Raw genomic sequence first — 13,006 nt, forward strand, 5'->3', positions numbered from 1 at the left:
AAATTACAATACATGTCTTAAAATGAGTCAAAACCTGATTCAAAGTCTGCAAGGATATGAGACAGTCTATCTGTTGGAGAGTTACCAAAGATTTCAACATTACATGCTATGAAAGTGCATTTACTCAGATTCTGGTAGCTCCTGAAGAACTGTAAAATACCAGCTGAAGAGACATACACCATCCAGACTGATAAATTTCTTAAAAACATTTTATCATTCCTAGATCTATGAAGATCGCAGATCACCAAGGTATACAAGAGATGATCAAAACTGCCAAATGACAAAATTGTTACTGCAACACAAAAATTCAGAACCAAAGGGTGGACTTAACCCACTGAAAACATGGGAAATCCCTGGAGAATGACACCATTACCAAAGCTGCCCCTTCTCTGAAATGCTAGCTTTCACTTCTCCCACAAGCTCACAATCCTAAGATAAACATGAACTTGATATGTGTGTGGTTGTAAAAGATGCCATTTGTTAGAAATCTGAATTTAGTACTGTCGGTAACCTGACTTAGACCTAACTCTTCACTACAACTCTTATTTTGACACATTTAGAACCCTGATCACTTGCTCAGCACATGGTGAGCTGTATTATGTAATCCTTACAGAAACACATCTTACATTCCCTCCTAGCCTATAAACTCCCAAAGGATAGGATTTGCACTAAATGCATCGTGTTCCAACAATAACTACAACAAATGAGGAACCTAGTAGTCCAGTCACTCTGTAAATATCTGCTCAGTGACTGAATAAGAAATAAATAATTTGAGGAAATAAAGGAACAAAGAACAAGAGGCAAATTGCAAGGCAATATATATCTGCCTGAGATATGAACGATCATGTGTCTTTTCCCCCAGATTACCTGGCACCCAGAAGAGTATAAAAGAACAAGCTGACAGTCATCTGATGATTTTAAAGATGAAAAGGGAATTATTTCTCCATATCTTTAATCAAAACACCTTGACAATATCTGGTTATTCAACCAGTAAATTAAAGAATACAAGTTTCTCAGTGACCAAGTGTACATCCTTTTTATTTCTTTTGTACGGAATGAGTGGAAATTAAATGTTAACAAGAAAAACAGTTCTGAGAATAAAATTCTGTTGTGCCTTTCCAATCAGCCTGAGGTTAAAAAGATGTCCATCGACAAAAATCTAGGATTAGTAAAACCAAACTGTCAGCACACAAGCAAAACTGAAACTCAACTCCCTTTCCTGTTCTCTTTTATATATACCTGGAATGATAATACTGACCTACTTTACAGAACTGTCATGAGAATTAGTCAGCTTAAAAATGTCAAGCACATAGAAAGCGATTATAGTATCTATAGTTAACCACTCCTACAATTAACAAATGAAGGGAGTCTCTTGTATCACGATGCAAACCACTGCGCTAATTACTTAAAAGTAACACTGCAAATTTTTACAAGTCACAAATAACACCTCACATTAAAGAATATGCTTATAAATAAGACTTTCTAAAACTTTCAAGATCTTTAAAAACTTTCTAAAACTTTCAAGAATCTTTAAAGAAAGTAGTCTGAGTACAGACAGGAAAAAGTAACTTTTGATTAACCATACCAGGAAATAAAATTATTAATATTGGCTCCTGAACTCCAAACCTCTTGAACTAGAAAGCCGTCCACTCAGCTAAAAAGAAGTCATCACATTCCATAGGGTTTGATTACTACCTTTGTCATCATCATCATCAGAAAGGGCTGTGCAGCCTCCTGGACCACCTGCCACTCCTAATGAGGAAAGGATGGGGCTCCAAACAGTCCAATGTTGAGATCGGAACATTTCCTATGGCACTTTCTGCCTTTTATATCAGAGTATGCCCACAGAAATATGCACTTCAATAATAGGAAGTCATTATAAGATGTCTTCAATATCCTTTCAGCTCAGCTAGTTTGCTTTTTGGCAAAAGCTGATTAACATGACAGAGTTACTGTGTCCTTCAGATGCCCTCGAGCAACTCGATAAGCTCGCTGAAAGTGTTACTTCTACCAGGGTTAGCAGCAACCACAGCCCTGGGAATTGCTGCTTTTGAAATATTCTGCTTTATAAACCTCATTTATCAAACAGCGGGAGAGCTGTTACATATGGTGATGGACGTTATGGAAATGCTTAGGTTGAATACAAAGTGTGAATGTGAATCGGATTAAATTACCTGAAAGAAAGGGAGAAACTAAGTGAGGAGGAAGGAAAAGGAACCAATCATAGATATGAATCAAACAGGGTTGCACAAAAATATTGAGTCTGCTTACAAATGGTTATCCTTGAGGTTTGCTATGAAAAGGTTTCCTGAGATGTCAATGCAGAATTTTAAAATTTTAACATAGTCAAGTTAGATTAAATAATTGTACCTATCACAGTTCTTGCCTACTCAAATAGGAAGAAAGGTTAGAAGAGGTTTCTATAAATTCAGACATCCCTAATAACACAAGGATTAGCTTGGGCTAAAATCCCAATAGGAAAATTCAGAGTATACATGGGGAAAGGAGACTTGTGGATTACCTGAAGAATACAGTGCTGACAATGTGGCTGGGTAGAAATAAGAGAAGCACAGTAAACTAAGATTCTTGAATTTTTTTTTCTATGGGCAACCAGTTTCTATTTTAGTTTAATAAAATATTTCAAGATGTGCTTAATGTTCAGGTACAGCTTAGTAGCTTTACTTACAAAAAACCATTAATTAAAAGAAACGTAATTTAGGAGGAAAAACTCATGTTTGCTTCCTCTTTAAAAAAAAAAAAAATTAAAAAGGAGGGGAGGCACACAAATCTTCCTATAATGTAGCTCTGTAACTCTAGGTTTCAGGAAATTATGAGATGAATTCATGGGCAAAAAAATGAGGAAATCAGTTAGTAATAATCCTACGATGCCCTTGTCACTGAAACTATCCCTGATTTTGGGGGAGAGGTAAGATTTACATCATCATGTAATAGGGAGAATGAAGGCCAGAAAAGTCATATGGAAGAGGAATATGCAAAACAGTTACAATCCAACACTTAAAAAAAAATTTTTTTTAATGTTTACTTTTGAGAGAGAGAGAGAGAGCAAGCAGGGGAGGGGCAGAGAGGGAGACAGGGATCTGAAGCAGGCTCCAGGCTCCACACTGTCAGCATAGAGTCCAATGAGGGGCTGGAACCCACAAACCATGAGATCATGATCTGAGCCAACTGAGCCACCCAGGTGCTCCAATCCAACACTTAAAAAAAAAAAAAATCTGGACACTGAGTTTAGATGAAGCTTTGATACTGTGCCCACAAAAAATGCTTCTGGGAATCATAGGGCTCTTTGCCTTTGGCCAACACACAAATGAATGAGTCAGTGACATACCTAAGCTAGAACCCCAAGCTGCCCAACACACTGGGAAAATATGAGGCCTTTAATAACAAGGAGTTTCAGTATTTGATGAATCCTTGAACCGCCCTCTCCCCATCACACACAAACACACACAAAGTTGGTCACATAAGGGCAGAACTAAGAAGAAATGAGAGTACAAGAAAAGCACAGCAGCATCAGGAACCGCAAAAGCAATAGGAAACTATTAGATGTTCTCAAGGAGAAAAAAAACTCTTTAAAATCATTGTGTGTGTGCTTTATACCACTGCTATGTCACAGGTACAGGAGTCCTCCATAAAAATAAATGTGTGTACTTTTTAACCATGCCAGTTAGACAACATGTATAAATTGATCAATTGGCAGGACAGACTCAAGGAAACATGTTCTAACAGAAGAGTTTCATCACAGTGTATCCCCTACCCCATCTTCTTCCATCTTTCCTTCCCCTCGCTCTTTTTAGCCTTTCACACCCTTGGTCTGGGCAATGATACCGATTTAAAATCACAAACCCACCCACTGCCCCCAGAAGCATCCTGAGGAAGTGGTCTGCTATCAATTCCCTTCCCAAACACCACAGGGGTTATTTGGGGATAACATTCCTGCAGGCCAGGGCCAGCACAGGCGCCCTGAAACAGGGTCTGTCTGTCACTAACTACCCCTACCCGCCCCATGCCTAGCAGCTCTCCAGGTCACAGTTCTCAATAAACACACAGAGAAAACAAGCTCATTCTCTTTTTCCCACTCATTAAAAATAAACCCAAATGGTCCCCAATTTAGAACCCACCTACCAAAGAAAAAAGTTAAAGAGAGGGAGGTGCCCACCCACATTATCTTTCCATTCAAAGAGGCACTATTCCACAGCTGCTATGGAGTTTATAATTAACAGACAAGCTTAGCCAACAACAGAAATTTCTGGAATCTATTGTAATTTACACTACAGCCTTGCTTATTACAAATTTAGATTACAAGCATGGGCTGGGTTCTGTGGTGGAATCCAAAAGCCTTCTTGAGGCACCTCTGGCTCAAGTCTCTTTCAATCACTCAGCCTTGCCTACAGGGAACAGTTGCAGGCCGAGGCGTTGGCCTGACTGGGTATGCAGGCAGAAGCTGTGACTGCTCCTGTTCACTCACTCGCAGAGCCCACAAACCTCCCACCACTAACTCTATAGAGCTGTGTCAGAAGGCTCCACTGGAACAATGCCACATTGCACTCAGATGTGTTCACCATGGTGCCTCCCACAGGTCTTTGCTATCCTTGTACTGTAAGCTCTTTGTTTCCTTTCTCAGGTGCGACCCCTGGTTGAATCCTTTCACCTCAGGTTCTAAAACAAAGGTGTCCAAGGAGGCTGCCACAGAAGGCAGAGTCACAGAGCAGACAGACAGGAGGGTCTGGGCAGGGCAGATTCACAGGTCATAGGTAGCTTTGCAGAGTCGTCTTTACAATTCGAATCTACTGCATCAAGAGCTACACTAGGACAGGAAGTCCCCTTTCATAGGAAAGGGAATTGAGGCTCAGACATACAATCAGAGATGAGTAACACCTGCACTAGGTTTGTCTGACTCCAAGGTTCACCCTGTGTTCTCTCTGCAGTACTGGAAAGATCTCCTCCTCATCTTCCTTCAAAGACTGGCCAGGGTGAGTACAAATCCTTTAAGGACTATAGGTATGAAGTAGGTCTTACATGTCTCTAAGTCCTGGTTGAGTGTACACATTCCCATGGGAAAGACCAAGCTGTTGGACTGTGACTTGCCATTAATCCCTCTCTAGGCATTAACTGTTAGATACTGGCTCTCATTGGGGGCAACGGAGCAAGAGTACGGGTTTTATGTAAGACTCAAGTGAGTTTTAACAGGAGAAAGGGAAAGATCTTGGTTTTTAATCTTTTCCAAAAAAAAAAAAAATTTTTTTTAGAAATCAAAAACCTTCCTACATATTATACTTTCATATTATTTGGTAAAACACATAATGGATAGGATTTACTAACTCAATTATGAATTGGTTGCACCATTACTAAAATTTTATTTTAATGAATAGAATCTACTTACATTTGAAAACCTGTAGTATCAGGTGCATTGCACATGTAAATACACATGGCCCATGCTGAAACTCTTTCTGTGAAATCCCAAGAGTCCAGGGCCCTCATGTTAGAAAACCCCTGACTAAAACATTAGGATTTGCTCCAGGGAGCAGGCCTGGTGGGACATCTGAGGGAGGGCTCCAATGAAGGAACCTGGAGCAAAGAACAGGGAAGGAGCCCACATATCATACTTCACATACTTCGTAATTTTCCTTCCTTAAGACCAGCCTGATAGCCCTTTATCCAATGATCAACATTATTAATTTATAAATTAATACTGACATTCGGACAGGTGAACTACGGAACACAGCCACTTGCTATCGGAGACAATAAATATGAGAAAGAAGGGAGACAGTGTGTCACAGAAAAAATTTAGCTCATCCTAATGCCAAACTGACCTTCCTAGATGAACACGAACACCTTCCTAGATAAAATCATCTAGAAAAAACAGCAAGGCTCTTCTTTAATGAAACTTCGGTAGGTAGCCTCACTTGATTTGGATTGAATAAAAAAAGATAGTAACAAACAAAATGACATATGCCCATGTTAGTGTAAAAACACACAACATGGTCACAATTGAAGACCCTATCTTACCATTTCTCACCACAAGGAGACTCACTTAAACATCATCACTTCTACTCCAAAATCCAACATTGAGAAGGTACGTCATAGATTCACACTACATGTATACTGAAGGTCAACCTTACACAAAAAAGGTAGGAAGAAAAGTAATTCAAACAAACGGACTTTAAATATGCACAGCACCTTTTACCCTCTATCACCAGTCTTGCCGTACTATTGAACATTCCCTGAACAGTGGACTGCACCTTGATACCCATGCTTTTTAAAAAAATAAATAAAAATGACTAGGTACACTCAGGTGTGTGCAATAAGCTTAATGTTCCTGCCACATTAATACACACACACTTGAAGTCTTACTCATGCTTCCTCCTTGACCCCCAAAGGCAGAAGGAATGAATCCCACTCCCCAATTCCCTCCAGCATACTCTTTGACTTACTTCAGACATCCTTCCACAGAGGATCCCTAGAGCCACATCATCACTACCTCCCACTTATCTATCTACTCACAACTAGCACAGCACTTAGCCCAAAATGCTAAACAAAAGCATGTGGCCAAAATAAACAATGAACATGCAATTAGGAAAAAAAAAAATTAGGTGAAAATATTTCTGATATTGAGTGTATGAGGATTACAAATCCACAAAACGATCAAAATGTCTTAGCATTCAATCACTGGGGAAAATCTATTTCTTTAACTCTAAATTAGTCAACCTCTCTCCCCCAGTCAGTGATATTACATATTCAACTAATAAGAGGAAAAAGGAAAAGTCTGGCTTTTTGTTCAAAGACTTGAATTAAACACAAAAGTTCCAAACAGTAGACCCCTGCACCCAGTCAGAGCCTCTTGAAAGATAAACACTCAAAAATCTTCCACCAGCTCTCCCCCTTTCCTCAGCCTTTCCTCACCAATCATCAAGGCAGACTAGGTGTACTCACCGGGCTGATTTCCTTCCCTCTCGTGGCCCAGCTGCCCCTTGGTGTTCAAACCACACGTGTAAACTTCCCCATCCTCCAGCAAGAACACGGAGTGGTTTCCTCCACAGGCCACTTCCTTGACGCTTCTATCTGATATGAATCCACACACCTGTGGCTCAGCCACAATCCCTTGCAAGTTGGTGCTGATCCCAGGTTGGCCCAGAGACCAATATCCCCAACATAACATTGTTCTTATCCTTCAGGGAGTCATGTAGCCGAGAAAAGAGTTCTGTAAAACAAGGTTAAAAAAAAAAAAAAGTCAGAGAAAATCACTTTTATTTATTTATTAAAGCTTATTTATTTTGGGAGACAGAGTGTGTGTACATATGCATGCACGTGCAGTGGAGGGGTGGGGAGAATCCCAAGCAAGCTCCACAATGTCAGTGCAGAGCCCAAGGAAGGGCTTGACCCCAAGAACTGAGAGATCATGACCTGACCTTAAATCAAGAGTTGGATGGGGCGCCTGGGTGGCTCAGTCGGTTGAGTGTCCGACTTCAGCTCAGGTCACGATCTCGTGGTCCGTGAGTTCGAGCCCCGCGTCGGGCTCTGGGCTGATGGCTCAGAGCCTGGAGCCTGCTTCTGATTCTGTGTCTCCCTCTCTCTCTGCCCCTCCCCCGTTCATGCTCTGTCTCTCTCTCTGTCTCAAAATAAATAAATGTTAAAAAAAATTAAAAAAAAAAACGAGTTGGACACTTAAACAACTAAGCCACTAGGAACCCCAAGGAAATCACTTTGAAGTAGTAAGTATAATCAATGAAAAAATAAATACATAAATAACACTCCCCTGGAGGATGTACTCTCTCTCATTCAAAATAAATAAATAAACTCTAATAAATAAAAATAAACTGGGGCACCTACGTGCCTTAGTCGGTTAAGCGTCCGACTTTGGTTCAGGTCATGATCTCACGGTTCATGGGTTCGAGCCCCATGTTGGGCTCTGTGCTGACAGCTCAGAGCCTGGAGCCTGCTTCAGATTCTGTGTCTCCCTTTCTCTCTCTTTCTCTGCCCCTCCATCTCTCTCTCTCTCTCTCAAAAATAAACAGACATTAAAAAAATTAAATAAATACTAACACTCCCCTTAATATTCTTCAGATACCTTGCATGTCAAAATGATAACGTAATATCACTGAAAATGTTCATAATAATGATGCTATTTTTGTGTTTTATTAAGAGTTCAAAAAAATATTTCTAAACAAATTTTGTATTTATGAATAGTGAACACTGACACAATGTGATTTTTAGATCACTGATGAGAAACTCCGAGTACAGGAGAGGAGACTGGCTAAAACAATTTTGCAAACCATTATGGCAATAAATATCTGGAAGTTACCCTCACAACTTCATCGTGTCCTTTCTCCTTGCACCTTTTGAATTTTCTTCTTATTTCATTTTTTTTTAAGTTTATTTATTTTGAGAGAAAGAAAGAGAAAGACAGAGAGAGACAGAGACAGAGAATATTCCAAGCAGGCTCCACACTGTCAGAGCAGAGCCTGATGCAGGGCTTGAACTCATGAACCACGAGATCATGACCTGAGCCGAAACCAAGAGCCTGGCAATTAACCAAATGAGCCACCAAGGTGCCCCTGCCTATTTCATTAAAAAATTTTTTTAACTAATTAACCCCTTTAGGTAGTCTATTGTTAGCTTGGATAGTAATAATTCACCACTTGAAACAAAAATGAAAAATGGAGGGGAAAAGGTTATCTTCTCTGCCATTTCTTCTTACACATCCTTCTGGCTCAGAGTCAAGCTTCACTTTCTACCTGAAAGCCTCTGGGGACCATTCCAGCCACAGTTAGCCTGCATCCCTCTGACACATCTACTATACTGCCTTGGAGACTTTCTCAGTATCTTATAACTTAACTCCTCAGCCAGAATTTAACTGCCTTAAACAAAGACCACACAGTATAGCATATCTCTTTGAGTTGGCAGCTTCTCAATCAACTTTTGGCTGATTACTGCTGACTCCAGCCCAAAGTTTCACTACCTTTTAGAAATTTATGTTTCCCTTTCATACAAACAAAAACAAAATCTCATCCCTCTCTCCCAGTTCACACTCACCAGGATGGCTATAATCAAAAAGGGCAGTTAATAACAAATGTTGGTGAGGATGTATAGAAACTGGAGACCTCTACATTGCTGGTGGGAATGTAAAATGGTACAGATACTTTGGAAAACATTCTGGCACTTCATCAAAAGACTGAACGTATAACTATCATATGATCTGGCAATTTCACTCCTAGGTATCCAAGAGAATTGCAAATATGCATCCACACAAAAATTTGTATATGAATATTCATAGCAGCATTATTCATAATACCAAAAAGAAGAAATAAACCCAAACACCCATCAGTTGATGAATGGATAAATAAAATGTGGTATTTCCATACAATAGAATATTTTTTGACTACCTATGGTAATGTTACCTGACTTACTCTTTAAATTCTTAAGGCTTTCAGGAAAAGTATGGAAAACCGAAAATAAAATGTAAGACTGAAATTGCTTTCTTAACCAAATAGTTCTGTTTCTTCCCAAGATTCTTACTCCTTGTCTAGACTCTAGAACTAAAAGGATATTAAGCTTAAATGTTATTCTTTGAGTTAATTACACAGGAGGAGAGAGAAAATGCAAACTGGGGCAGGGGAGTAAGATATACATTTTAAAAGACCAGCAAGAGCACATAATCTTTTCATAATTTAATATTCCCAACTAACTTCTTCATTTTGAATGTTTCATGAATTTGTCCTTTCCCGCCACCTACCAATGATTACAGGAGCAGCATACAACCGTCACTGTGCTAATAAGCATTTTATATTATTATCTCATTTCATCTTCACAACAACCTTGTGCCATAAGTACTATTTTTAGCTTCATTTTCAGATAAAGCAAGCTTCAGAGAGATTGAGAAGCACGCCCAAGGTCACACAGCTACAAGAAGTAGGAACCAGGCTATGAATCTAGGCCTGATGCCAGTGTCCACAGTCTCATCTACTAGGCTACAACTGCCACCCAAGCTGATTTATAGGTCACCTACAGGAGCAAGAACACAAAAATTACTTGCAGAATGACTAACGGTAGTCAGTATACAATACAGGATGCCCAGTAAAGTTGAAAATAAAACTGCCCTCTGAGCGTGAAACTAGTCAGAATTAAGAGATAATGGCTGAGATTAGGCAGCTGTAGCATTAAGCCATCCCGTTAACCAGCCAAGTACAAACAGTGTGTCTAAAAATATGACATCAAGAAGCTATGATTGTATGTCTGCAAAAAGATCCATAAACAACGCTCACAGCAGCTTTATTCATAGTAAACAAAAATGGCAACAACCCACATGTCCATCAACAGGAGGATGGATAAACAGATTGCAGTATATTCATAAAAGAAACACTACTCGTCAGTAAAACAGGGGGAGGGGGCATAGCTAAAATGTACTTCATGTAAAAGAAAGCTGCAACTCAAGAGTGGCACCAACTGCTTTTTTACCCATGTCCTGAAGCCCCTCTTTATCTAGTAACAAACTCTCCCCTCTCTGGCACAAGGGTAAGCATGACCCTGGCCAAGGCATTCAAAGAATACCCGCTCCCCAACCCCCCCCTCCACCCCTGCCACAAGCCATACACATGAGCCACACCAAGCCAGTCAGAGAATCCCACCCCTAAGCCACAGGACATGACCCACAGCAAACCAATCAGAGAACACCTCCTAAGCCATTGTGATTGGCTCAGGGATAGGTTCACACTCCCAGGGGGGCCAGAGTCCTTCCCCAGTAAGCTCACCAGAGCTCTGAAGGAAGGCTGCCTTTTGCCTCTGAAGGACAACTGAGGCTGCTGGAAGCTATGTGCCCTGCCACATGAGGACACCTATAAGCCATTATGACTCAGGGTGCCTGGGTGGCTCAGTTGGTTAAGCATCCAACTCTTGGTTTCAGCTCAGGTCATGATCTCATGGCTACGTGGAATAGAGCCCCTTATTGGACTCTGTGCTGCCAACACACAGAGCCTGCTCTCTCTCCATCTCTCTCTGCCCTTCCCGTTTGCTCTCTCTCTCAAAGTAAATAAACTTTAAAAAATTAAAATAAAGATAATTTTTTAAAAATCAAAATAGAGTTGAAAAAAAAAAAAGACATTATGATTCTACCAGCTATAAAGTTTCAAAGACAAAGGACAGAAAGGGTCCTAGTAACGGTACTTAGCCTTGGATCCCCTCTTGTCTGGTGCCAGCACTACTATCTTCACTCTCCCTAACGATAGCTGTACTTCATTGTTTGTGAACTCCATACTTGTGAATTTACTCACTAAAATTTATTTGTAACCCAAAAGCAATACTTGGGTCATTTCTCAGTCATTCCCAGACATATGCAAAGAGAGGAAAAATTTGAGTCATCCCTACATGCACTTTCCCAGCCAAAGTCAAACAAAATGATGTTCTCATTCTGTAAAAAAGTGGTCTTTCTGCAGTCTACATGTTTCTATATTTTAAAAAAATATTTAAGTGTTTATTTATTTTTGAAAGAGAGAGAGGGAGAGCATGAGTGGGGGAGGGGCAGAGAGAGAGGGAGACAGAATCTGAAGCAGGCTCCAGGCTCTGAGCTGTCAGCACAGAGCCTGAGGTGGGGCTTGAACTCATGAACCACGAGATCATGACCTGAGCCGAAGTCAGACGCCTAACCGACTAACAGGTGCCACCCAGGTGCCCCCAGGTTTCTACATTTTTGTTGGTGATTTTGCTATGCCCCTGGGCCTGGTGCTAAAGTGCTATCTCTAGTGTTCCTAAGTACAACAAAGCTGTGCTGTGTCTCACAGAGAAAATACATGTGTTGGACGAGCTTCAGTCACACGTGAGTTATAGTGCTACTGGCTGTGAGTTCAATGTTAATGAATCAATAATAGGATATATCTAAAAAAGGGAAGAAGAAATTCACTGATCTATACATGCAGCAACTCTGGAAAGTGCTAAAGTAACATCTGTACGGCATAAAGAAGCTACAGAAAAGATGTTCAAAATAGCTGAATCTGTGGATTCAGAGATGATTACAGTGCGTGGTGGACAGCACTGCTAAAAAGCTGATAACCAAAGAAATATACTGTCACTTACTGAGGGTCAGAAAAATGTTAAAAATCCTCTTGACTAGTGTTAGAGCATAAAGAAATACTGCATACAATTAATCATTTGTAAGAAATGTATATTAAACTAGGTGTCTAAACAGAAATATACATAAACACACACAAAAAAAGATTATACACTGATTGGTTGACCAGAGACTCTAAGCAAGAACCTAACTAACCCTGTATTTCTATAGAGGCAGTAGCTCAGTATTCACTAACAGCATTTGCAGCAACTTCATAGAACTACCGTGAATAATGAAACTCAACGCTATCTAGGCTGGAGTCTCCCTTTTTTATTTGTTTAATATTGTTGATATGGATTTCTATCATTTGATATTAAAAAAAACCTCCTGACTGATCATATTAATAATTACATTATTAAGAATAACAGCAGATAAGACTTAATTTGAGCTTACTCTATGTCTGGCACTTTTTCTATGTGCTTCACAGATATTAACTCATTTAAACCTCTGTAAGGTGGGTGCTATTATCATGTCTAATTTCCAGATGAAAAAAAGTGGAACCAAAACAAAAAAAAAAAAAAGAGAGAAGCATAAGGGAAAAGAAAAAGACAGTGAGACAGAGTGAAGTGACTTGACTAAATCACACAACTAGGTAACTGGCGAATTAGGGTTTCAGCCCAGAGTCTGCCATATAATAAGGAACCTAGAAAACAGACAGCCATAGGGTCAGAACTTCCCAATGTCTCCAGCACTGTCCAGAGAGAAAGGGTACCACTACCAGTCAACCTATTTGAAATGCTAAGTAATCACTGCTGAATAGTGGAGGTAGGTAGATCAGACTGTGTTACATTAGTCATTAAATTCACTCAGCCACTTGCCTTGCTTAGATTCCATGATTAACAAGCAACCTTAAATAACTTGGTTTCCAAGGCAGCTTCTACTATGGGTACA

The 13,006-nt window shown here is 40.0% G+C and overlaps 1 protein-coding gene across 4 annotated transcripts in view; it reads right to left on the bottom strand.

Annotated features, from left to right (window-relative positions):
- Positions 1-13,006, bottom strand: part of HERC3 (HECT and RLD domain containing E3 ubiquitin protein ligase 3) — a 112,082-nt gene that overhangs the window by 91,613 nt on the left and 7,463 nt on the right. For all 4 annotated transcript variants that reach the window (XM_045473159.1, XM_045473188.1, XM_045473178.1 and 1 more), the window contains exon 3: positions 6,949-7,216. In XM_045473159.1, the coding sequence (XP_045329115.1) occupies positions 6,949-7,174 (226 nt within the window). In that variant the 5' untranslated portion in view covers positions 7,175-7,216. The remainder of the gene's footprint in view (positions 1-6,948; positions 7,217-13,006) is intronic.

The sequence above is a fragment of the Leopardus geoffroyi genome, chromosome B1 (assembly GCF_018350155.1).
Source record: "Leopardus geoffroyi isolate Oge1 chromosome B1, O.geoffroyi_Oge1_pat1.0, whole genome shotgun sequence".
Lineage (NCBI taxonomy): Eukaryota > Metazoa > Chordata > Mammalia > Carnivora > Felidae > Leopardus > Leopardus geoffroyi.